This window comes from Staurois parvus, unplaced genomic scaffold, assembly GCF_062004578.1.
Source record: "Staurois parvus isolate SC_StPar_1 unplaced genomic scaffold, SC_StPar_1.0 ptg000671l, whole genome shotgun sequence".
Classification (NCBI taxonomy): Eukaryota; Metazoa; Chordata; class Amphibia; order Anura; family Ranidae; genus Staurois; species Staurois parvus.
This window is the reverse complement of record NW_028318467.1, coordinates 3,005,675-3,033,427: the sequence shown is the minus strand read 5'-3', so window position 1 is coordinate 3,033,427 and position 27,753 is coordinate 3,005,675. Positions and strand designations below refer to the sequence as shown.

Sequence of the window (27,753 nt, the reverse complement as noted above, 5' to 3'; positions counted from 1 at the left end):
ACAGCCAACATGTGTTGTCAACAAGGCCACTAGTCTGTTGATCGGCTCTGCCTCTCCTCACAAAGAGCCCGCTAGTGAGGAGAAGCAGAGCCGGTCTGTGTAAAACACACACACACATCACCCCATAGTGTCCCCCACACAGCTGTAAATGCACCAGTGATCCACATCTGTCACACAGTACGAGTGATCCACATCTGTCACACAGTACCTGTGGTCATCCACAGCTGTACCAGTGATCCACATCTGTCACGGCATACCAGTGTAAATTCCACATCTGTACCAGTGATCCACATCTGTCACACAGTACCAGTGGTCCACATCTGTCGCACAGTACCTGTGGTCATCCATAGCTGTACCAGTGATCCACATCTGTCACAGCATACCAATGTAAATTCCACATCTGTAACAGTGATCCACATCTGTCACACATTACCAGTGATCCACATCTGTCACACAGTACCTGTGGTCATCCATAGCTGTACCAGTGATCCACATCTGTCACAGCATACCAATGTAAATTCCACATCTGTACCAGTGATCCACATCTGTCACGACATACAAGAGTAAATTCCACATCTGTATCAGTGATCCACATCTGTCGCGGTGTACCAGTGTAATATACACATCTGTACTAGTGATCCAGATCTGTCAAGGCATACCAGCGTAAGATCAACATCTATACCAGTGCTCCACATCTGTCATGGCATACCAACATAAAATCCACATCTGTACCAGTGATCCACATCTGTCACAGTGTACCAGTGTAAATTCCACATCGGTACCAGTGATCCACATCTGTCACGATGTATCAGTGCAAAATTAACATCTGTACCAGTGATCCAAATCTGTCATTGTGTACCAGTGTAAAATTCACTACTGTACCAGTGAGCCACATCTGTCACAGTGTACCAGTGTAAAATGCACATCTGTACCAGTGATCCACATCTGTCACAGTGTACCAGTGGTCATCCACTTCTGTACCAGTGATCAACATCTGTCATGGCCTACCAGTGTCAAATCCACATCTTTCACAGTGTATCAGTGCTCATCCACTTCTGTACCAGTGATCAACATCTGTAACGGCCTGCCAGCGTCAAATACACATCTGTCACAGTTTACCAGTGCTCAGTATCTGTCACAGAGTATCAGTGTCAAATCCACATCTGTACCAGTGAACATCAAAATCAACATCAGCAATATCAGCAGTGCAGCATAAACATGTCTAAAAAAATTATACACTAGCGAGGAGGCTTTCTAGATACTGAGTATGATGGATGAGAGTAGCGGGAAACTCTCTGTCAGACTCAGATTCTGAGCCAGTTGAAAGCAGTGGGTCAGCAACGGATTGTGAGACGGAGAGAGTCCAAACAAAGAGGTTCAGGAGATCTGAGGAGGAGCAGACATCCACCAGTAGCGCAGTGGCGAGTACAAGCAGCGCAACACTCCCAGAAGATAACAGCAGAATGTACGGAGAAATATATATATTTTTTTAAACTTTTTGGTCTTTTTTTAATTTATAGTGCAAAAAATAAAAAAACCCAGTGCTAATTAAATACCACCAAAAGAAAGCTCTATTTGTGTGAAAAAGGACAAAAATTTCATTTGGGTACAGTGTTGCATGAGTAATTATCATTCAAAGTGTGAGAGCTCTGAAAGCTGAAAATTGGTCAGGACAGGAAGGGGGTAAAAGTGCCCTGTATTGAGGTGCTTAAATATAAATATATAAATGTACACAAAAATAAGATGGAAATTCAGATCAATAAACTACCTTACCTAATTTATTTCAGAGGACACAATAATGAGGGTGCTGGCTGTTGCAAATGATTTCCACATTCCACAAGAGATTGAAAGGTAATGTATCTTTATAATAATAAATGCCTCATGCGGTTAATTTTACTTGTAGCTTAAAAGGTAACTCCACTTCTGTTGAGAAAAAAAAAAGCAATCCTTTCTGGGTGATCAATATACATTGCAGGGATTCTGACAAACTTTGCTCCAAATTCCTATCTGTTTCTGCTCTGTTTCTGATTCATTATAATCAGCTGGCGCACTCTCAATGTACTGATGAGAAATGTTGCAGTGTAGGCATCCCTTTGGAAGTATTCTTTTTTTTTTTACAAGTAGTTGGAATTATAATAATTCCAACTACTTGTAAAAAAAAAAGAATTACAGGCATGGGTATTTCAAACAGTTAAGTTGGTCTAGAGTGGACAATTGCAACTATATATATACCGTGGCCAATACTCCAGTGACTACCACTTGGCTACGAGTGAACACAGGAACTTGGTTCCTTGGCACGAGTGTCATTGAGAGAATGTTTTGTATTTTCTGAATGAATTCAAAGTGTTTTTTGATTGGACGAGGTGGAGAGGTGGAATTGTGATGTCATACTGGACTGGCAGGAATTTTTCTTTAACTCTTGGGGAGTATCTCATGAAGACTAAAACTAATCGCACAAGCAGCAAATTATATTTTTGGTAGCATTCAAGCCTCCAGGTTGTCATATTGCACTGAATTTTACATAAAATTACAAAGCTGCAGATTGAAAAGGAAAGATAATTTTTATAACGTTAAATCATAATATTGCTTGTGTAGCAATTGCATATTCCATATTAATTTTTCTAGTTGCTATATGCGTTTTTCTTTGAAAGTGGAGCTACCACACGATATCAAGCTGTAGAATGTGATTGGGCAATATTTGCCTTTAATTTCTTTACAGTACTTTGCTAACAGATGGCTTTATGTCTGATCTTGTTGTGTTATGGATTCTTATATGTATACTGTCTATGTTTTCTCTGAGTCATAGTTCTATTGTCTGTGTCTACACTGTGGTACTGTTACTTTTATATATGTACTTCTTTAAAAAAAAAAATTGGAAAAGAAAGTGGAGTTACCCTTTAGCAGACAATATTATTTGTAAACAAATGAACAGAAGTCTCTCCAGCCTGATGGAAAAAGATAATTCACTAATCACAGAAAACAATTTATAGATTAGGACAGGTTTCTTTTGGGTAATGTAGACAACCTGTAAAAATTCCATAAAGAAGACTCCATGTCTCTATGACAGTACAGTGATGTCATTTATTTTCTCTACCAAATAGGTTGCAGTGTAAGCGTTGCATCGTGGTTGGGAGTGGATACCGCATGAAGAACAGCTCATTGGGTGAAATTATTAATAAGTATGACATAGTGATCAGGTGAGGAAACCAGTAAGTGTATTTGATTTTATTCAAATATTTTTTAGTCCACCTCGAAAGTGAGCAAGCGTGGGTGGCTACATTCCTACATGGAGTGACACCATGGAGAACAAACATAACCACCCTCTAACAGGATGTCAGATCACAGCAGCAAAAAAATTTGGAGGAGGATGAGAGCAAAAGGAGGTCATTTTTTGACTTACAAATATGTAATCGGTATTTCTTTTTAGTTAAACCAAAGTTTAACTAAACACCTGTAGGCTCCCCAGTGTGTATGCTATGCCTTATTTTTTTTAAGTGGAACTTTAATTGTAACAAAAAAAATGTGAACTGGCAGGATTTTTAATTCAGAGGAGACATACTATGGGGGTGGTTTACTAAAACTGGAGAGTGCAAAATCTGGTGCAATGCTGAATAGAAAAAAAATCAGCTTCCAGGTTTTTTGTCAAAGATTAACTGAACAAGTTGAAGTTATTTCCCGTACACACTATAAGAAAATCGGATGAACGATCGTCCGGTTATCATCGATTGTACGCTGCTGGTCGAAAGCGATGTGCTTTTATGCATGAGAATATTGTACGATATAAAAGGCACTGTGTACGAGCGTCATAGCGTAGCTGTGGAAATGTAATGTATGTGTGACCCTGTAGCCATGCCTTTCAGTGCCATATTTGTTTATTTATTTGTGGTTTTATTTTTACAACAACATGCAAACACACACATTCATTGTGATGCAGTGACATATGTAATGTTTGTTTTTTTAGGGGTTGGGTGAAGAAAACTGTTTAATGACATTAATGGCTGTAATGCTACGAATATTCCGTGGTGTTTATTCGTAGCATTACAGGGTCATAATCAGCTTCCGATTATGCGCAGTCATTCGTATCCAATTCTTCTCGTACGAAAACTGTACACATTAAATGAAAATCGTTCATTCTGTTCTCAAACGACAAACATTTTGATACTATCATTAATTTTCTTTTGTAAGATCGGAATCGGCTGCCGAAAATGATGTACGTACCGTCAGAAAATTGCATGTTTGCTCGTCGGACGAATACGTTCGTCCGATTTTCTTATAGTGTGTATGGGGCATTAGAAGCCGATTGGCTACCATGCACAGCTGCACCAGATTTTTCACTCTCCAGATTTATTAAAACAACCCCTATGTCTCTTCTGCATTAAATTGACTTAGCTTCCTGTCTGCACTGCACACTGTCCTGCGCGTCCTGCTCAACTTTCAGATTTCAGCACTTTCACACTTTGAATGACAATTACTCAGTCACGCAACACTATACCAAAATGAAATTTAAATTTTTTTTTTACAGAGCTTCATTTGGTGATATTTAATAAGCACTGGGTTTTTTCTTTTTTGCAATATAAAAAAAAAAAATAATATCAGCTCCCGCTTGGCCGTCATACTATTATAGGCCGGGGGGAAGAGGTTAAAGAATTACAACTTCAAAAACTCACCATGGCTCTTACTAAATACCTTGAACTATCTGATTTCCAGATAAGGGTCATTTTTGGGGTTATTTGTAGTGTCCTGACATTTTAGGGCCTCAAGAAATGAGATCGGTACATCAGAATTGATCAGTTTTCAAATATATATACCATAGTTAGTAGACAATATAACTTTCAAGCAAACAAGGCAGTCGGTACATCAGGATTGATCAATTTTCAAATACAGTATATTTACCATAGTTTATAGACTCTGTGGGGTTTATTTACTAAAGCTGGAGAGTCCAAAATCAGACTCCCTTCTGCATAGAAACCAATCAGCTTCTAACCTCAGCTTGTTCAATGAAGCTTTGGCAATGAAACCTGGAAGCTGATTGGTTTCTATGCAGAAGGGAGTCTGATTTTGGACTCTCCAGCTTTAGTAAATAAACCCCTATGCGTTTCACACAGACTAAATAATGTACACTGATATGGGTTATTTTTTCCCAGTCAATGTAGCTGTATACATTTTTGTCCAAATTTCTGAAGAATGATTATTTGCAAAATTGTATAACAGAAACAAAAAAAACCCGTTTTATTTCAAAATGTTCTGTGTTTTTTTGTTTAGTTAACAAACATAAAAAAACCAGTGACGATTAAATATCACCAAAAGAAAGCTTTATTTGTGTGAAAAAAAGATAAAAATTTAATTTGGGTAGTGTTGCATGACTAAGTCATTGTCATTCAAAGTATAATAGTGCAGATAGCTGAAAATTGTCCTGGGCAGGAAGGGGGTGAAAGTGTCTGGTATTGAAGTGGTTAATGAAGACATTAAATACATTTTTTCACAATTTTATTTAAACATGCTGTCACCAGAGCTGTGCATTGTAACCACATGACTGGTGTTGTGGTGATCAGGGACACTGACTGGTGACAGTGTATTTTAAAAAAAACCTTACGTTTTCTAAACTTTATTTTACAATTTTTCTTTTGTAATTTTCTTTTTTCATTTCATTTTACATTCTGTGACCGGAGCAATCACCTTAATGACACTGTACTGCTCTGGGAAGATGATCAGGATTTTATTTTTCACTCTGATTGCTTATTACAGTGGTGATCACTGTTATAAGCAATCATGTTTTATGACTGGCATCCGTTCATGTGCCATTGTGTTCAATTGTGATAGTTGTTCCTGGCCATAGTTATCACATGGTGCAGGTCTGTTGTGACTGGCCCTGTACCGTGTGATCACTGTGATCAATCACAGAGTTCACAAAAGTACATAATGAATGGATATGAATGTAAGCTATTGTGTACAACTGACATGTGATCACTGTGATTGGTCACATGGTAACAGGGCCGGCCTGGTACAACAGTCTGTCTTCCACAGTGTGCTGCCCCTAGGATGCACCTGAGGAACACGAGTGGGAGGACATCATATAGCATCCACCCAGGAGAATGGTACTTCTGCCCAGCCATATTATTATAATAGGCAAGACAGGAGATGTCTGGCCCCTCCTATGGGCAGCCCTCACTGGGCATAAAACCCCCTATCTGCTATAGGCCTCCAGTCAGTCACAAGCAGTGTCAAAGGAGAAACTCCATAGAGGGTTGGGTGCTGTGTTCGTCAATGAACTCAGAGAAAGGGATTTTACAGTCAGTAACCCAAAAATCCTTTCTCTTATGTTCATTGATGGACACAACATCTTCTTCTTTATCGATGACCAAACAGAGATATCGGAAGCAGTGCCATAATGAGAGGTGGGCAAAGCAATTAATGAAGAAAAACCCCAAGGCAACATGCCAACATTTCGAACTACCCTAGGGATGCCCAAGAATCCTAAACCGCCGCCCAAAAAACTTGCAGCCAAAACTAGCATCAGAAGATGCCAACACATCCACTTAATAGAACTTAGGAAATGTGTGCACAGACGACCAGATTGCCTCTTGTAAACTGGAGAAACAGACACCTGATGGCGGACGCCCAGCAGGCACAAACTGTCCTGGTGGAGTGCACCATAACAGGGAAGGGAGGTTCCCGCCCCTTAATGGCATATGCCTATGCAATCATCTGCGCAACCCAATGGAAAACAATGGAAGAAGAGGCTGCCAGGCCTGTCTTTGGACCGTCTGTGAAACACAAAGAGGAGATGTCACAGAAAGGTACACACCAATCGTGTGAACCCTGTCCAAGGAGTGCAGGGCCACTACCTTAGGGTGCAACGGCCGAGGACACAGAGTAGGAAGAACAATGTCCTTATTCAAGTGAAAATTCGATACCACCGTTGGAAAAAAAGAAGGGGAAGGTCGAAGCACTACCTTGTCTTTGTTTAAAATGATATAAGGTGGAAAACAGAATAAGGTCGCCAATTCCGAGATCTGCCACACCAATTGATGCCAATTGATAGTGACTAGAAAGGCAACCTCCTACAAGAGCATAAACAAGACAATATCCCAAATGCCCTCAAAAGGGAGGCTTCTGAAGAGCTGTCAACTCCAAAGTCAAGTCCCCTGATGGCAACGGGGACAGCACAGGAGGAACCACATGACAAAGGTCTTGAATGAAAATGCAGACCAAAGAATGTGAGTAGAGACTTGACCCTTGATCGTTCTCAAGGCAAGCTTCTGATCCATGCAAAATTGCATAAAGGCCAACACCCGTGCCACCGATAAAGAACCGGGATGAAACCCCAAGGCTTTGCACCAAACGACATAAGCACTTGTTGATAAATCTTCCAGGAGGAAGAATGACGCGCCTATAACAGACTTGGGGTCACTGAGCCAGACAACCCCATCCTTCAGAATCTGCCTGTAAATAGCCAGGTTGTTTAAGCCACAAACAATAAAGCAGGATGGAACACCAGCCCCTAAGACAGAAGGTCCTCTCAAAGAGGCAGTCACCAGGGAGCTTCTGCCACCAGCTGCATCATGGCAGAGTACTATGGATGGTGAGGCCAGACCAGAGACACAAAGAACTTTTTGGCCACCATCCTGTGCAACAGACACGGTATGAGACGGAGGGGCAGAAAGGCGATGATATTGTACTGATCTCACGGTGCCACTAGCACATCCGATGCTTCCGCCAGGAACCTGGATCCAATGGAGGAGGGGCACTAGAGAATCCACGCTCGGAGTCCCCCAGCAAAGACAGAGTTGATGGCACACTTCCGGGTGTAGGGACCACTCGCCCAGATCCAGTGTCTGACAGCTGAGAAAAGCTGCTTGCTAGTTTGACATCTGGGATGTGTACAGTGGACAGAACCGGAACAAACCTTTCCAACCATTGCCAGATGAGATGCCTCCAGTACCACTGCTGTACATCACATGCTTCCCTTACTAATAACATAAGCCACTGTTGTGGCGTTGTCAAAATGGATCCTGATCGGTAGACCCTGTAGATGATCCGGCAATATGTCCGCGACAACCTGATCACCTAAAGCTCTAGAACAATGATGAGCAGTCAGGCTTCCTCCGGAGTCCAGTGACCCTGAGCCGAGTCCGAACCCAGGCTTCCTCCCCAACCCTACAGGTTGGCATCTGTCGTGACCACAGTCCAGGGGAAAGGAGAGACTTTCCGTTTCAGCGGGCCAGACACCGCAACCTCCAGGGGAGGGTGGCCCTAGTCGACCGCTCCAGAAGAATCCAAATGTTCAAGGAAGCAGAAGACCATTTCCATTTTGATAGGATATCCTTCTGCATGTTCTCGTTTGAAACTGAGTACACAGAACCGCTTTGAAGGAAGCTGCCAGCAGCCTAAAACCTGCATGCAAAAACGCAAGGAGGGCCACCCGCAAGGAAAGAGCAGCTGGACTGCATACTGAAGTTTCCAGAGTTTGTCTGGCAGGGGAACACCTTGGCCCACTCTGAATTGAGGATCAACTAGATATTTCAAGTGTTTAGATGGGGTCAACACAGACTTCCTAAGGTTTAGAATCCACTCGGAGTCCTGGGGGTTACGCTTGGTGATCTCCACGCCATCCAACAGGGAAGAACGAGTCCCCGCACACAAGAGCATGTAGTCCAGGTAACTGAACACAGCGATCCCCCGTCATCTTAGCAAGGCCATGACTGGGGCCAAGACTGTGGCCGGGGAGCAGAGGCCAGACCAAAGCGTCTCCAATGGAAAAATGTAGGAAATGCTGATGTCCCTCTCAGACAGGAATGTGCAGGTAAGTGCCCTTTATGCCTATGAAGGCCTGAAAAATCCCCCTAGTGAAGGAAAGCCACATCTGAACAGTGTCCATCTTGGGGATTGTGAATATATTGTAATAAAAGCCCCAGAACCGCTCTGAAAGCACCAGACAAAAGCAATCCTTGAAGGAGAGAACCTGCACAGTCCCAGACAGAGCTCCGCAGAAAAAAAGCCAAAATTCCAAGAAAAGGAAAAAAGCTGTGGGACTATAATAAGGGCAAGCAGAAAAATAAATCCATACTCCTGAAAACACTAGGCATAAAAGACTGAAGGCTTAAGGGCAGGGAGGGGGTGGGCAGGGAGGGTTTTTTTTGCCCACAGGGAATTGCCCATAGGAGGTTCTGAGTCTTTTTTCTGCCTAGTGTCCTACTCCTGTAGGTGGGGCAATAAATCCTGTTTGGTCATGGATAAAGAAGAGGCTGTGTCTGTCAATGGACATAAGAGAAATCTAAATGCTAGTTACGTCTAGCAGTGCTGAAAATAGGAGAAATACTTACCTTATTCTGCATTCCAGCAGAGTTCCTCAAGCACTGAGACAAGTGCCCTGTAGTCTCCCTTCTCTAAAGTGCTCACAGCTGCTGTGGTACTCTCACTCCCACCAAGTACAAAGTATAATAGCCCTGCATTATACAGGACAACACTGAGGGATTGCCTACAGACTGGGGTTTCAGAGAGAAGAGGGCAACGTCAAAGCCACAATAACTAATTCTTCCTGTTTCTGAAATTTTCACTACAAATGGCCACAATCCTCGCTTTCATATGAAAGAGCATCTATTGTAGAGTAAGGCACAGTCTGTATCAGACAGTTGATACACCATATTGCCAAAAGTATTGGGACGCCTGCCTTTACATGCAAAATTAACTTTAATAGCATCCCAGTCTTAGTCCATAGGGTCTAATATTGAGTTGGCCCACTCTTTGCAGCTATAACAGCTTCAACTCTTCTATGAAGGCTGTCCACAAGGTTTAGGAGTGGGTCTATGGGAATGTTTTACCATTCTTCCAGAAGCACATTTATGAGGTCAGGCACTGATGTTGGACGAGAAGGCCTGGCTCGCAGTCTCCGCTCTAATTCATCCAAAAGGTATTCTATCAGGTTGAGGTCAGGACTCTGTGCTGGCCAGTCAAGTTCCTCCACCCCAAACTCGCTCATCCATGTCTTTATGGACCTTGCTTTGTGCACTGTTGCGCAGTCATGTTGTCAAGGGGCCATCCCAAACTATTCCCACAAAGTTGGGAGCATGAAATTGTCCAAAATATCTTGGTACGCTGACACCTTAAGAGTTCCCTTTACTGCAACTAAGGGGTCAAGCCTAACCCCTGAAAAACAACCCCACACCATAATCCACCCTCCACCAAAGCTTACACTTGGCACAATGTAGTCAGGCAACTACCATTCTCCTGGCAACCGCCAAACCCATACACATCCATCGGACTGCCAGAGAAGCATGGTTCGTCACTCCAAAGAACATGTCTCCACTGCTCTAGAGTCTATTGCTTTATACTACTGCATCTGGCACTTTGCATTGCACTTGGTGATGTATTGCTTGGATGCAACTGCTCGGCCAGGGAAACCCATTCCATGAAGCTCTATGCATTATTGTTGTGCTAATCTGAAGGCCACATGAAGTTTGGAGGTCTTTAGTTATTGACTCTGCAATCAGTTGGCAACTTCTGTGCACTCTGTGCTTTAGCATGCGCTCTGTCATTTTGCGTGGCCTACCACTTCATGGCTGAGCTGCTGTTGCTCCCAGTTGCTTCCACTTTGTTATAATACAACTAAAAGTTGACCGTGGAATATTTAGTAGCAAGGAAATTTGATGGATGGACTTATTGCACAGGTGGCAACCAATTATGGTACCATGCTTGAATTCAATGAGCTCCTGAGAGTGACCCATTCTTTCACGACTGTTTTTAGAAGCAGTCTGCATGCCTAGGTGCTTGATTTTATACACCTGAGGCAATGGAGGTGATTGGAACACCTGAATCCAATGATTTGGAGGACTGGCCCAATACTTTTGGAAATATAGTGTATGTCTGTCATTCTCAGGGAGATACATGTCCATCTGTGGGCACCCTAAGAATGGGAATATGAACTGAAGAGCACTAGGAAAGTTCTAATTTGGGATACAATAAGCTATAAGCTAAACATTTTTTGTAAACAAAGTGGAAGAAAAAAATCTGCCCAAATAATCGTCTGTCTACAGACATCCCAATTAATGTTATAGCCTGCTAAAATCTCAGTTATTGGTCTATAACATATAGAGGGAGATTTTCTAAAGCTGGTGCAGCTGTGCATGGTAGCCAATCAGTTTCTAACCTTAGCTTGTTCAGTTAAGCTTTGGCAATAAAATGAAACCTGAAAGCTGATTGGTTTTTATGCAGAAGTGAACCTGATTTTGCACTCTCCAGCTATTGTAAATAAACCCCATAATGTCTATGACAGCAGCTCGGCGAAGATGCTGAGATTTTCCATGGGAAGGGAGGATTGCGGCGGCCATGGCAAGGCTGGCAGACTACTTGATAGTGGTGGGCTATGACCATGAGAAGACGGGCTCTGGGCAAAATAATTCAAAGGTTTCCTATGACAGACTGGAGGGATACGCCGTTCCCACAGGGAATTGAACTGACCCAGGCACCATACCAAGAGGTGGAAGATTTCCTGTAAACAGGCAGTTCCTTCCAGCCAGCCCCTTTGAGGAAACCTCTGGTTACCTGGATCTTGTTTTTCACTGAAGTCCTGTCATCACACAGAAGGGAGGATTGCCCAAGCTGACCAGACCTTTGACCAGACCTCTGATGAGGGATTTTATACAACGATCATACCTTATTTATTTCTTGTGAGTGCGCATTTCTATCATTTACCAAGGAGCACCACCAGTACCTACTAGTTTCTACAATCACAATTCATAGACTTTATGGATGTTGTTTGAATTTATTTTTAGTTTTACATATGATTTTAGCGCTGCACTAATTTATATCACACGTTCAATATTAAGATCCCACTGGATCCTCTGCTTCCACAGATCTCTCCAGGCAATCTCAGGAAGAATCCTTTACGTTCCCACTGAGATGGATAGGTGCTCAAAAGATAAGGAACAAGGAATGCCTCAGTGTAGTAAGGCTTTATTACCATACAAATGTATGAAAATGCCACACACATAGATACAAGGTTCATAGAACCTATTACAACCATTTACGGGAAACGCAGAGTGAACACAGATGGCGGCTCCTGCACGCACCAGAAATGATGTCACAAGCTTTTGTCCACCAAGCTTGTGATGTAATTTTTGGTGCGTGCAGGGGGGCCACTGTCTGTGTTCACTCTGCTTTTCCCTTAAATGCTTGCAATAGATTTTTTTACAGCTATTAAAATCATACAGTATAGATCATATTAAAATGTATTAAAATAGAAAAAAACACCCAAAACCATAATAGTTATTCCTTACAGTAAAAGACCAGTCTTCATCTGTATTTACAAAGCAACCAAGAGAAGTATGCTAGGAAAAGGCCAGGAGCATTACATATACTGAAAGAATATTTGGTCTCTTTTACAATCCTCTACAGGCTGAACAATGCCCCTGTCCACAAATTTGAGAAAGACGTTGGCAACAAGACAACTTTACGCTTCTTTTACCCAGAATCTGCTTTTTCTGACCCTGTGTTGGACAACAATCCCGATACGCTGATGGTACTGGTGCCATTCAAGAGTCTGGACATTCAGTGGATAAAAACAATCGTAAACAATGAAATGAGGGTGTGTAACAGTGTAATATGTACTGTATTTATTACAAGTATTTATATGGTTGTGATAATTTACACAGTGCTGTACATATATTGTATATTGTACACTCACATCATACTAGGGCCATTTTAGTTAGGAGCCATTTCACCTACTAGCATGTCTTTGGAGTGTCGGAGGAAACTGGAGTATGTGAAATGCACACAAGTGCAGGAAAAAAAATGCAAACTCCATACAGACAATGTCATGGTTGGGAACCTATGTTCCTCCTTATGTGAACACATACAAATGTGTCTCTCATTCAGCACAACAAAAGCCAATCTCTAAAAATACTGCAATGCAACATATACAGGGTTTTAACGCTATCCATATTTAACTGCTAAATACTTTCACCACAGTGCTTGTCTAAAATATTTTCTTTGCTTCTGTAAATAAAGTAGGTCTAAATTCTAATTTTATCACATATAGCTTGCTTCAGCATGCTGTAATATTGCAATATACTTTTCCATCTCAGTGCTGCTGATCTACTCCAGATTTTTTCAGCCACTTGCTGTCTACATACATGCAGTTGCTCCATTGGCAGCTGCACAACATAGCTCTGACCTAACGTCCTGATTGTGACAACAGTGGACCATGCCTGTACAATGTGTGTCAGCACTGCCACTTGTAGCTTCTACCAGGAATGAACATGACAACGTGACAACCTAGGAAAGCAAGTAAAAGACAGCCCCCCCCTCAATAACAGGGGGAGCCTGAACAAGGAACTTCACAACAGGATCACCGGGAAATGTTTTACTGAAGGCTGAAATTTTTTTTTAAAGTATAACTAAAGGCAATACTTTTTTTCTTACTTTTGGACAGAGTGGATTAGAACCACTGTCAGGTTTTTATTGCTGTGTGTGCCCTCATTAGGGAGATCCACCCTTTCTATTTGTCCTGTTTTATATTATCATTGAAAGTGAAAGTAAAAGAAAATCCAACATTTTGAGTTGTCCCCAGAAAAGTAAGAGGGGAAATCTTACAATGGGGACACTGGTTCTAGTGACCTGGGGGTCCCCAAGGAATTCCCTTAATTTGATTTGCAGAGTTTTCCTCTCACTTCTTGTTTGGCTATGGGACCGAAAGTGAAGGGAAATCTCTGTAATAGAACATGGATGGTGAAAAAAAATATCTGACAAGGGTTAAAACCCTCCCTTACTCCATCCAAAATGAAAAAAAAAGTTTTGCCTATAGTTCTACTTTAACATGTTTACATGAGATTGTAGTGTTTAGCTCTTTAGCTTTTAGACACATTTACACACATGCAGAACACCTACTTATAGTACTTATTAATGAACATCAAACTAACGACAAATGGGTGGGGGTGGGGACACTGGCATTGAACAGTGCAGAGTAGTTTAAAATGGACAAAACACACCCTAGTAAGTTTAGATTCTGAATAATTTTTATGAAATATATTATGGTCTAACATGAATTTTGAGCTGTTTTGAAACTCTAGGTCATTTTTCATAGATAAGAAAGGGCTTCTGGAAGAAACCTCCCATTATATGGAACGTGAAGTCTCATAACATCAGGATCCTAAATCCCTATTTTATGAGAATTGCTGCAACAAGGCTGCTGGGAAAAAATGTGACAACAGACAAGGTTATTGCGGTATGTGGTTACAAAAATGTCAGGTTTATAGAGATGACTGTACAAATTTTAAAAAAATCCACACAAACACTTACAATGGTAAGCCTGGTACACACGATAAGTTTTTTTTTTTTTAATTCAACCCAGCGGGCTGAATAGAAGAACAAAAAAAAAAACAAAAAACGTACAGATCGCTGTACTAACACAAGCGATATTAGTGCAGCGATATCCCCACCAGAACACAACTGGTCAGCACTCGCAGCCATTGGCTGCAAGCACTGATCGGATGTCGGTTGGTTGCTGGTTTTTCCAGCATGCTCATTCGGCAGAAGCTGGTTGTGAGATCAGCTTCTGTTGGATGGGCAACTGTACACACTAACCAAAAATTGTCTGGTTTCTACTGTACAGGCTGTTTTTGCCTGATATTCCACCCATGTGTAAAAGGCTGTAAACCAAGGGTAGGCAACCTTAAAGAGGTAGAGATCTACCTGAACTACATGGAAGAAGTCAAAGATCTCCAGGCACAGTGTGGCCTTCTCACACCTGATTTAAACCTCTAATTGCTGTACTAACATATCGCAATTACGTGAATTGCACAGCAATCAACACATTACCTTCTCACCACCTGTCAAACACACTTGGATCGCTTTTCAGAAGAACATCAGTGTCTGCTGCACTTGTGAACGAGCCCTTAGTTGCATTCGGCAGCAGCACCCTCAGGGCTCGTTCACAAGCAAAAAGTTGAGGGGTGGTAAAATCCTGTGGTTGAGTTGCAGTTTTACTGTCCCCAATCCCTACCCCATTTAGCTGCTGAGGCAGAAGCCAAGGTGTACACATGCTGCAGCAGGAATTAAACCCCCTGTCGCTTTTGGTGAGCACTACTGCCTGCCTATTGTGACCCATTCAAGTAAATAGGGCCACTCTGCAAGCGCCTCACAACTGCATGCTTTTGCGGGGTCCAAGGCATTAAAGCAGGTAGTGAGAAATTATCACAATGCTGATTGCTTTAACCCCTTGTTTTCTGTACTGCACGATGCAGAGTGGCCTCATTCAGTTGAATAGATCATGTCTGGCAGGTGCTACACCCACCAACCATGGCAGGGTGTACAACTTCTGATGCGGCAGTGACATCTGTACATCCCTAGCCACTGCAGCTAAAGGTGGTGTGGTTGGGGCATTGGTAAAAACACATCTTAACTATGAGGTTTTACCTCTACCCCCCCCAAACTGCAAATGTAAATGATCCTCTACTGTTCTGAGCCCCCTATAAGGTTGCTTTTACACTGAATGTATGTGCTGAAGTTTATCTGCACCATGGGTGCAGTGCAGTGCAATCTGCGACTTTTCTTGGATTTATGCACTAGGCCATAGACATCTATTGTATTGTGCAGGTGTGATGACCTTTCTGCATTCAGAAGTTTTTGTCTGCTTTCAGAAAGTGCGCCAAACCCGCAGGATATAAAAGAAGTCTATAGCTAAGCCCAGCAAACACAGGAAAGCTGCAGGTACACCACAGGAAAGCTGCACCAGCGGCGTGGTTAAACTGCAGCACATCAGTGTGAAAGCAGTCCTATACTAATATGCCCAGTGTATTGCTTCCCGCTGACCTGAAGAAGATCTCTTCTTTCCTGCTGCTGGTGCCACTCTGGAGACCACTAGCCGGGATAAGAGGTGAAGTGCAGCCATCACTACAGAAGAGGCATCGGCTTATGCGGCTCTTGCTCCCTCCTACAACTCCAACTTACAAGTAGTCCCTCTGCATTGCACTCTGTTTCATGCTTTGGGATAGGGAGTCAGCAAGTCCAGACAGCAATCTACCAGTCACCTGGTCTCAATCTACTGGTAGATCTTAATCTACGAGTTGCAGACTGTTTGTACCACAGGAAAACAAAGATTCATCCACATTTCTCTTTGCGCCATTAAAATAGAGATGAATAACAAATAGGCCAGCATAAGTGGTAACGCACAGTGGATGAAACTGGGCATCATGAAATAACCCGATTATATCATCACAAATGAGCACATTCCCATTTGCTTTGACTGTTTTATGTAAAAGATGCATTTACATGTAGATCTGAACTCTCTAGTCAAACATTTGGACTAGTATACCGTAAGCTGATCTATGTAATATTTTCTGCTTTCCTTCCAGAAACCGACCACTGGTTTCATGGCAATCTCCTTTGCTATTCACTTCTGTGATCTGGTACACATTGCAGGCTTTGGTTACCCAGCATTTAATGATACACAGTCTGTCCACTACTACGACAAGAGTAGCGTAAATATTATGATGGTAAGCGTCTATCCATTAAGCTATAGACATAAAAAAACTGAAACTTAAACTGGTATCTTGTTGAAATACACTGTGTGCACAATTATTAGGCAAGCAAGTTTTTTGACCAAAGCATCATTTGTATACATATTGTCCAACTCCAAGCTGTATAAACTTGAATGCTTAATGGATTTAAGTATATCAGGTGATGTGTATTTGTGTAATGAGGGAGTGTGTGGCCTAAAGAGATCAACACCATATATCAAGGTGTGCATAATTATTAGTGAGATCTGAAAAGTCAAAAATTGTAAAAAGTCTTTCAGGAGGATGCAGCACGCTTGAAGACCTATATGCCCTGCTGTACTATCATTACACCTGCTGGCCGCTATGTCACCACTGTGTACTGAGGAACAACAGCATATAACAGGCAGCATGGCATTTCAAACACACTCGAAGTGTCACATACCAGTGGCAACAAAACAACAAATATTAGAATCATCACAGCTGAATAGGTAATTATTAGACCAGTACTTTAAGGAAGGAGCCTTCTACTAAGGAAGGAAGATTCTGGCATGGGCTATGTCCAAGATTAGACCCAGGTACTCCAGCCAGTGTGAGCACTGAAAGTTTATTATTAAGCCAAGGTTTGAATTGTCCTTTGAACTTTGGCAGTCATGTTTGTGACTGAGGACTCCCTCAGTAGGAGGTTTTCCAGGTAACCTGTGACATGAATGCTTTGGGTTCGTAGAAAAACCAGAAGCAGGGCGAGCACTTTTATGAACACTCAAGACAGCCTGAATAGCAGCTATGTAAACTGAAAGTGTTAGTCTCCCATAACAAAATGCAGAAAGCTTTGATGTGAGGGGAAGGTTGGGATGTGCAGATAGGCATCTTGTATGTCTACTGATGCCAAAAACTCCCCTTGTCCCCAAGTAAGCATTTACCATCAAAAGGCATGCATAGAACATGAGTTTTACCAGCAGGTTCAGACTACCAAGCGTTCAGCTTTAAAAATATGCACAGTAGGGAAAGGGCAACAGGTGGAAATCCATGCTCTGCTGAAACAATTCTTGGACTTATATTCCAGAGATGATGCTAACGTGTATTCCTCTACCCCTTAAGATCAATTGAGACCGCAGCCATTACAGAGATTTCCCTAATCAGTGCTGCATATATTTTCAAATGTAACCCGCTGTATTTGCTTCTGAGAAAAAGAAAGTATTGTTTGTATTCAACCTCCTGACTGAGGAACCCCCAGCTTGGGCCTCCCCTTATGTAAAACAATATAGCACAATTCTGAATAATTTTGAGACTTGTAACTGCGACAAATCAGGTTTTTGATGATCCCAGCCACTGTGCCATTATTGAAGCAAAGTTGCATAGTTTGTGGCAGGGCAGACCTTGAGTTCCAGGCAGGGGCAGGCTGACAACTCATGGGGCTCCCGGGCAATAGGGGATCATGGGGCCCCTGTGTCATTGCCCAAACTCAAAAACGCCTATGAAAAAGGTACCAGGGGCATCTCATGTGGCCCCCCACTGACCCTGGGCCCTCGGGCAGTGCCCAGGTTTCCAAATGGTCAGTCCACCCCTGGATCCAGGATGTCTGTGATAAAAAGAATACAAATCAATTACCTCCTCATTGCCTCTATAACTGTCCCACTGAACTACTCCATTGGCAGTCTTTGCAAAACTACACTTACAGAGGAGGGGGGGCATATAACCGTGTCTGCATTTGTCAAATAGACAAATGTAAAACTGTTTTTATAACCAGATATGGGCATTTTTAGTGATTGGTTATGCCTTTTGGCCCTTGCAAAGCTCCTGCAACTTTTCAGCACATCAATGATGTTTTTTGAGATCTGTTGGACCAATCTGTGATTGCATATCTGGATGATATTCTCATCTTCTCTGATAACCTGGGAGGAGTATCACAAGCATGTTTGCAGTATTTTTGATAGATTGCGGAACCGATTTTGTATAAAACTGGAAAAATGTGAGTTTGAACAAACCCGGATCCAGTGTTTGGGATTTATTATTTCTCTAAAAGGAGGGAGCATGGCTCCCTAGAAGATCAATGTAGTGGTGGATTGGCCTGCCCCTAGAAATGTTAAGGAGATAAAACAATTTGTTGGATTCGCCAAATTCTACAGAGAATTCATAAGAAACTTCTCTAAGTTAATGGCACCAATCACTCAGATGACAAGGAAAGGAATGTCCTTGTGTGTGGTCACCTGAGGCACAGACTGCCTTTAGTAAACTAAATACGCTTTTCACTTCTGCACCAGTATTGGTGCATCCCAATCCTGAACTACCTTTTATCGTGGAAGTGCTTCAGAGTCTGCAATGGGAACTATCCTTTCACAACAAAGTGGAGAAAAGATACAGCTTCATTCTTGTGCTTACTTCTCTTGTTTAACGTCTTCAACCAAAGTCAGGAATTAGGACATTGGAAAAAAGGAGCTTCTGACATTAAGGAAGCCTTTTCTAAATCCAACTACTTCCTGTTCCATCAGGACCACGGTGGTCTATTTTTTTTTCTAACAGTTGCGTTTATTGAAATCGTACAAAAGTATAAACAAACCAAGGTACATGAGAACAGTCAAGCTCGTGGCATTCAGTAAATAAACAGTATATACAAACTTCCGATGCTGAGAATCTTACAGATTCAACCTATTATCCTGAGCAGAGTCAGCAATCACATACTTATTACAGTTCAGGTGACGCTACTCACAAGGGAAAGTTGTTGAGAAGAAAATCTCAGAGCGTGAGCCGAAAAATGAAGAGAAAAGAGTGGGAAGGGCAAGATGGGGAAGAGGGGGTAGGGGGAAGAAAAAGGGTAAAGAAGAAAGGTACGTAACACAAGCAGTAGCAAGTCAGACAAATAGTACAAACTCAACACAACCTCAAAGTGAAAACATTAGTGATTATACCATAAGGCCCTGTGCTTCTACCCACCCAGCCCATATTCTATCAAATTTAGCTGGACAATTATGACTCATATATGTAAGTTCATGCAAAGGAAGCGTACCGTTGATTGCTGACTTCCAACCCGAGATTGTGGGCAGGGTAGACAGCTTCCATCTCAACAAAATTTCTGTTCTAGCATAATAGAATACAAACTATTTGCTATGCTTAGATGCTTCCACGGGGTCAAGGATGCCTAACAACATAATCAGATGATCCATGGGAATAGACAGTTTACCAACAGCATTAATAGTATCTAATACCCTGGTCCAGAAGGGACATAGCTTTGTACATTCCCAAAACATATGGTGAAACGTGCCTACCACCATATCACAACGAGGACATGTTGCCAATATATCAGGATATACCGCAGCCAGACGCCACGGGTTGTAGTATAAATTTTAGTTGTATAAAGTGGTCCCTGGTTGAGATCATGGTAGGGAGGCATTGCAGAAGACAAACCTCCCAATCATCCTCCAACAGGGACAAATGGTCTGCGTGCCATTTATCGTAAAGCGACTGCATTCTAGGGTTAAATAGAGGTAGCAACAGGTAAAGGAGAGAGGACAAAGGGTTTAGGCAAGTCCTCCTATAACAACAAGTTTTCTAGAGGGTCAGTCTGGATGGCAGGGGGAGAAGGAAAGTGGATGGTGACAGCATGTCGCAATTGTAAAAACTGGAAAAACATCCAGTTAGGCAAGCTATGGTTGTGTTTGAGTTTATCAAAAGAGAGCAGGACACCCCAAGGCATAATATGGTTCAACATTTTGATGCCATACTGAGCCAACACCACAGGATCCAGTATTATGTGCATATGGGGGTGTAGGATTGCCCCAGAGCGGCGTGTGAGGGGAGTAGGAGTTATTTACATTGTACTGAAGATTGCGCAGAATAGATGGGCTATTGAGTGATAACAGTGGTGTCTTATTGAAGACAGCAAATATTATAAAGTGACAATCATATCATATAGGTGCATTAAGGTCATACACAAAAGAAAACCAATCAAAGTCCATAAATATATTCAAAATAAATGCGTCAGCTTTTCAGACCAGGAAGATACCGAACATTCTCTTAGACTTCCATCTTACAATCATATGTGCACGTGACTTCCGTGATTAGAAAGAAAAGGGGTGTGCTTGCACTCACCGGACGTAAAATGATTTTACGCATGTAGTGAAAGGGACACTGATGGTCAACTGGAATCTGGTAGGGATGAGGCACTCCGACGGCGCTTGGTATACCAGGAACAATCTTTCGGACCACTCAAAGGACCCTCATCAATGGTAGAAACAGCTTACGGGTTTAGATCACACCTGACAATCGGTGCTTTCAGCAACAATGGGAGATCCACCTTGAAGTAGCTCAAAACTAAGCCACCAGGACAAAAAGCTGATATAGTGTAGTAATTTATTCAGTCCAATGATGGTAGTCACATATTAAAGTAACAGGAGTAATGACAGGTGTGTAGCAACAGGTGGCAATAGCTCCAAGCAGTGAATGCAAGTAGCATAAGTTCATGTGTAATAACAGATAGCTACTGGCTGTATCTGATATGTCCAAATAACATCTCATGCATGCAGATGAAATCCTGAATCAAAATGGCTGCTGGCCAAACATGTGGCTGCAGCAGGTAGTGGTGGCCTCGGCAAAGCAGGCTGGTTTCTGACGCATTTCGTGCGATGACACGTTGTCAAAGGGTGACCTGCCGTTGCCGCCATCCGGTTAAATACCCCCCACGCATGCGCGAACCGGACGCCATTTTGAAAGGTCCAGTGCATGCGCGGAACTGGCGCCATTTTCCCATAGCCTGTGAAGGACATGACGGGCGCCATTTTCTTGGCGTCCCGGAAATAAATAACAATACAGTGAGGTTCATATGCTCCTCACTGGAGCATTTTGCCAGATTGGAGAGCGCCAATCACCTGTTGGATCTACGTTTGGAGAAGAAGGGGCACAGAATTTAATGAAAAGAACCTCTGTCCAACTGTTAAGCATGGGGTTGGATCAATCATGCTTTGGGGTTGTGTTGCAGCCAGTGGCACAGGGAACATCTCACGAGTAGAAGGAAAAATGGATTCAATAAAATTTCAGCAAATTTTGGATGGTAACTTGATGCCATCTGTGAAAAAGCTGAAGTTAAAGAGAGGATGGCTTTTACAAATGGATAATGATCCTAAACATACCTCGAAATCCACGGGGGATTACATCAAGAGGCGTAAACTGAAGATTTTGCCATGGCCTTCACAATCTCCTGACCTCAACATAATTGAAAATCTATGGATAGACCTCAAAAGAGCAGTGCGTGACAGACAGCCCAGAAATCTCAAAGAACTGGAAGACTTTTGTAAGGAAGAATGGGCAAAGATACCTCAAACAAGAATTGAAAAACTCTTGGCTGGCTACAAAAAGCGTTTACAAGCTGTGATACTTGCCAAAGGGGGCAGTACAAGATATTAACTCTGCAGGGTGCCCAAACTTTTGCAGACGCCATTTTTTTGTTTTCTGTTATTTTGAAAGTGTAAATGATGGAAATAAAATCTAACTTTTGTTGACATATTATAAGAATGTCTAATCTGTAATTTGATGCCTTTTGGAGATTTTTCCATCTTTCCTTGGCTTCTTTATGCACATTAATACAAATTTTTAGCTGGGGTGCCCAAACTTTCGATCTCCACTGTATAGGCCCTGGTCTCAGGATTTTTCCACCTCCATACGTCCGTGAACCGGTAAAGACCCGCCCACTTGGCCAATTCCGACTCCCCACTGGCGTCAGGATATAGTTTGTCAACACTAGGGTCTGGAGCAAGGTTGAAATTGCCAGCAAGAACATGGGATGTGGGATATAAGGCCAGGAGTGGGGCCAAAGCAGCCAACGAGTGCGTGGAAGCAGGAGGCGGAAGATAGAGGTCAACAATTACCATTTCAAAGCAGTTGATCATTGCATAAATCATAACATATCTGCCCTTGGGATCCAGCCCGAGTTGGAGGAGAGTGAATGGCAATGATTTGTGAAGAAGAACACTAACTCCTTGGGCATAGGGAGAGTACATGGCATTGTAATAGTGACCGAACCAAGCTCACTTTAGGCCCAGTACTCTACGGCCCATCAAGTGGGTTTCTTGCAAAATACAAATATGTGAATTATAGGATTTGAGAAATTGTAAGACCAAGAAACGCTTCTCGGGGGAGTTGAGGCTTCGAACGTTCCAGGAGATACATTTCAGATCAGGGGGCGCCATAAATGAAGTGCTGGAGCACAGATTTGCAACCACCCAGGCTGAATCCTGGGAAGAAAACACAGAACTGTAATATATGTAGCAAAAGAACCAGTATATCATCTTGATACCATACATAGACTGGGCCACAGGAGATATCAAATGTACCTTGCAACAGAGAAAAAAAAAAAAAAAACTCTCAAAAAACATAACCAGGAAGCTGCCTCCTCAGGCACGGTGAAGAAGCGTGTGGTTTCAACATCTTGAACTCTGAGGTTCGCAGGAAACAGCATGCCACAGGTAAGGACTTTTGCACGCAATTGGGTCTTGACAGCGTCGAAGGACCAACGCTATCGTTGGGTATCCACCGAGTAGTCGGGAAACAGCATCAATTTGTGATTTTCATAGCGCAGTTCACCCTGGGCCCTGGCCGCCCTCAGTGCCAGATCTTGATCACGGTAGTTGAGCAGATTAAAAATAAAGGTGCGGGGTAGCAAGCCAGGTGGGCCCCGGGCTGCTGGCATCCGATGGGCTCGCTCAACCACAAAAAAGCTAGAGAAGGTGTCTTGAGGCAGCAAGAATCGAAGGAATAAGGTTCTTGGTAAATCGAGGCGGATCATCACCCTCTACCCCTTCAGGAAGACCCACCAGGTTGTTATGCCTACTGCGATTCTCCGTATCTTCTGCTCTGGTCTCAAGGTATTTGACCCACATTGTATGTAGCTCAGATGAATGGTCACGGATGGTGTCTTCCGCATCACTAACCCTTTGCTCGACCGCCGTCACTTGGCCCCGGAATTCATCAAGATCTCTCCAAATCAGCCCTATGTCTGTCTTCAGATGTTCTATTTTCATGGTGAGCACCGTTTGACAATTTGTAATTGCCGTCATGAGAGAATTAAAGTGCGCGGGTGCGGCAAGAAGGCTTGCCTGTAGTCAACCCCAGTCCTCATTCACACCAGCAGAAAAATATGGGTACTATAATAATTTGCTCTGAATACGGGTATTTGGCCCCCCTCGACCATCACAGAGGCGTAAATAAGTATAAATGAAGCTGTGTATATGCAGGAGACAAGCAACTCTTCCTGTGGTATTTGCCGGAAACTATCACTCCAAGGGGGGAGGGGAAATAAGGACCATAAGTAGGGTTGGAGCCCCTCACGTAGACCGGAGGCTCAGACCACACAGGGTCCCAAGCCCAATACAGAATACAGGAGCCAGGCAGGGCACCTGGGGCACTGCAGAGCGCAGAGTGTCTTATCTTCGGGGGGGGGGGTGTACATAGACAGCTCAGATGTTCCCCCCCAGGCAACAGCTATCCCCTAACAGACCCCTGGACATGGCAGGAGCCGAGCCACTCCAGGCATGGGCGCACAGGCTCCCCAGAACGTAGGCCTCAGCAGGCTGCAGGTCCCCTGGGCTGGATTGAGGGTCAGATGGCTGACAATATCTTCCCCCAGGCAGCGGCTTACCACACCGGCTCCAGGCAGCAGGGCAGCGGCGCCCAGGATGGGCCACAGGTCGGGTCTGGTCTGCGCGGAGGTCGCAGTAGGCTTCGATAGGCCACGGACGTCCGTCACTCCGGAGGGGGGACAGACTGACCCGATTCCTCTCTCCAATCAGCAGGCCAAGTCATCGGGTGCCTCTGGTGCAGGTAAGAGCTTGCTACCCCCAGGATGGTTGCAGATGGGATCTCTGAGGCGGCAGAGCTCCCGCTCCGTGGCCATCTTGGACACTCCTGCAGGGATCTTTTTCTATGGACTTTGTGGTCAATTTACTTCCCTCCAAAGAAATGATCACAATCATGGTAGTTGTCAACCGTTTCATGAAGATGGGTCATTTACAATTATTCTGTCCTCTGCTTTTAATCTCCAGTCTAATGGTCAGACTGAGAGGACCAATCAAATTCTGGAGCAGTACTGTCTTTAGAGCAGTGGACTATCTTCCTATGGCAAAATTTGTTTACAACAGTTCTAAACATTCTGTCTGATCGTTTGAACAATCCTACCTTATGTCTTGTTTCTGGTAATCCTTGAACTCCTTGCTCGGCCCATGAACTTCCTATTTAAGTCACGCCTTTGCACTTCCTGTTTAGCAGATTATTGTTCTCTTCTCTAGCCAATATCTTGTTCTTGTCTCTGCTGCTGCAATCCGTATGTTCATTACTACTCTTCACTGACCTTGGCTTGTTCCCCGATTAAGATTCCACTTGACCCCAACATTTTAACCACTTTTTACTGACCTTTGGCTTGTTTACTGTCCATGCTTTTGCGTGATCCCTACCTGCTATATCTGCTACTGGACCCAGGTTTGCTCACCTCCTGGTGAGGTGATCCTATGGACTGTGACCTGGTACTAACATGCAGCAAAATCCACCATCAGGAGCTCTGGTGAATACCAGTTAGTGCTTAAACTCAATATTGTCTGCCAGGGTGTCCTGCTTGTGTACTTATCCCACTGATCAGTGGCAACCTCTCTACTGCTATAGCTACAGGTCTCCAAGCCTGTCCATGATAGAAATACAGGATCCACCACCAAAACAGCCAATTTCTTCTTAAATTTCTTTTTCATAGTATAAATGTCAGCAACAAGTGTAGGAGGAGTGGGAATTCTTTCAGGATTGGGTCAGGCCTCAAAAAGTGCACAATTGTGTTGGAAAAATCTTTCAGAACTTACACTGTTTTTTAGTGCCCATAGGAGTTTTAGAGGAAGAGTCAGGTGCTGCTAGGCAAAGTATAGTGCTCACTGTGTCAATAAGTGTCTCCACCGTAGAAAGCATTTGGTGTGAAGCTGTAGCTTGTACCTTCATATGCAGTGGATCTGCTACAAAATCAGGGTACTCAATACTTTTCTCCATAATACCCTCAAAGCAGGAGGCTCAACTTTTGAATCCTGAGCAAGATCAGGAATTAAAAAAGAAAAAGTTTCTGGCCTCTGAAAACTTAAGGTTCTAGTAGTGCCAAGAGTTTTCCCAAGGAATTCAGGTATAGAGGCAGACAAATCTTGTGTCAGACAGGCCGCATAGTGCATGCCTGAGAGGAAGCTGAAGTCAGATAATGGAAGTGTTTTTATAATTGGACATTGCCCTGGGACATGTCAACAGCTATCACTGTCAGTGGTGGTTTGCGTTTCCTGTAAATAGCCTGCAGAGTGCATGCTACTCGGCCCTTTTGTTTTCAGTTCCCTTACGCCTATGATCTGCCATTGATAATTGGGTGGATCGCGTGATACAGTTACCTCAATCAACTGAGACTTAAACTAGAAATAGATGGTTGGTTTGTTTTTTGTTTAGCTGATGGACAGATTCCTCCATCCACACAGAAAAGGTGGATGGAGGAATCCCCCTGTTGCAACATTGTATTCTGACAGTGGGAACCTCCAATGTCAGAGTATACTGATCAGCAGCTGCAGACAATCCACTGATAGACAAAGGTTTTCCAACATCCCTGTTAGACTGCATTCACACTTGGATGTTTTGTAGCTTGAAACTCGAAGCTTCAAAAACACTCAATTTAAAAAAAATCAATTGTTCTCTATGGTGCCTGTTCAGGTGTGAACAGGCACCATAGATCGCAATTAATTTTTTAAGTTTGAGCTTTTTTGGAGCTTCGAGCTTCAACCTACAAAACGCTGCAGTATGAATGCAGCCTTAGAATTCGATTATTAGTGGCCACACATGGATCAGATTTTGATCACCTATGGCCAGTTTAAAGCAATTTAAAACCAAAAGCAAATATTTATTATATTGCAGCTTACCAATTCTTAGATGTGATGGCTGCATTAGTTACTTTTTTTTTAGACTTTCTTTCACTTATTTTCAATTGGTGACTCAACCAGTAAGTCTGTTTTTCAACATTACAAGCTGTCCTGCAGATGTAACAGTAAAAGGGTTGAGACAAACCATTTACCACCGACAAGGATGTTTAAAATTATCCCATCAGACTGACAGTGCTGCTGTACAAGGTTGTCTCTATGAATCAAGAGTGTAGACATTCTAATACCAAAGGTGTGTTACTGGTCAAATCACCAGGTGAAAACAGAAGGGAAAAAGGATAAAAAATAAAACTAATGCAGCCACCACATCTAATGACTGGTAAGCTACAATATATTACACCTTTGGTTTTAGGATTAATACTAGATAGTAGGAGACAAATCACTGTTTTTAAATTGCTTGCCCTGAGAAACATTAGAGACAAAATGGCAGGGGTTGCTACAATGAAGTGAATAACACCCAAATTCTCTGCCTTTAAAAAACTGCATAATATGCTACAGCGCCAAGAACAGATGCCAAGATACAGAGAAGCCCTGTTTTACCTTATCCCTCATGCTGGGCTAGAAGGTCCATCATAGTGGGCATACCCTCAAAGGGGTCTTTAGGGTCTGTGAACCATAGAGATGGAGGTGAACTGCAAACACTGCACCACAAATGCTGCATTATCGTCCAAGATGAGCATCTAATGCAGGATCCAGTGTTCAAAGTAACAATACAGGCTGGCAGGGTACAGACTGAGGGTGACCGATCCAGACAAGATAGCCAAGGGCAGTAAGCAGTCAGTGTTAGAAGCTTCAGAGAAAAAAAACTGAATGGTTTAAAAAGAAAAATACTTCTCCAGGTAAACTAATCAGTAGGCGGGGTTGCATGGTACACATTAGTGGCAGCTCTAGCAAGTTTTTTGCCAGTGTCCAATAACCTGAAGGTAGCCTGCAGATAACCCAAGGGCTATGAATACAACTCAGTGTCCTGTACTGTACGATTAGAGTGGTTATAGTGGGTTAGAAGCCCTGCTGAGAATTCACTGCTATTTGGGGCACTGTTACAATGGTTTTCCCATCATTTCCTGTCCTGCTGACAGCTTTTAAATGACCGGAAGTGAGGGAACTCTCCAACAGCAATATGACTAGAAATAAAAATGCTTTTCTTTACTAGAGTAGAGGAAGGCTAGAACCCCTGTCAGATCTGTATTGCCGTCAGTCTCTCTGTTGTAGATTTTCCCTCTCTTCCTGCCTGATGATACCGTTATTAGGGTAAATCTCCTTCAACAAAGCTCCAGATAGCAAAACAAACCAGAGAAGGGTTCCACACTCTGTCCAAAAAAGTGGCTTGG

General features: G+C 42.9%; 1 protein-coding gene across 1 annotated transcript in view; it reads left to right on the top strand.

Moving 5' to 3' along the window:
• The window catches only part of LOC149447752 (CMP-N-acetylneuraminate-beta-galactosamide-alpha-2,3-sialyltransferase 4-like), a 47,917-nt gene that overhangs the window by 17,332 nt on the left and 2,832 nt on the right, over positions 1 to 27,753 (top strand). Inside the window, exons 3-7 of the mRNA XM_089652081.1 lie at positions 1,788 to 1,851; positions 3,102 to 3,197; positions 12,394 to 12,583; positions 14,081 to 14,221; positions 16,350 to 16,490. Of these exons, the coding sequence (XP_089508207.1) occupies positions 1,788 to 1,851; positions 3,102 to 3,197; positions 12,394 to 12,583; positions 14,081 to 14,221; positions 16,350 to 16,490 (632 nt within the window). The remainder of the gene's footprint in view (positions 1 to 1,787; positions 1,852 to 3,101; positions 3,198 to 12,393; positions 12,584 to 14,080; positions 14,222 to 16,349; positions 16,491 to 27,753) is intronic.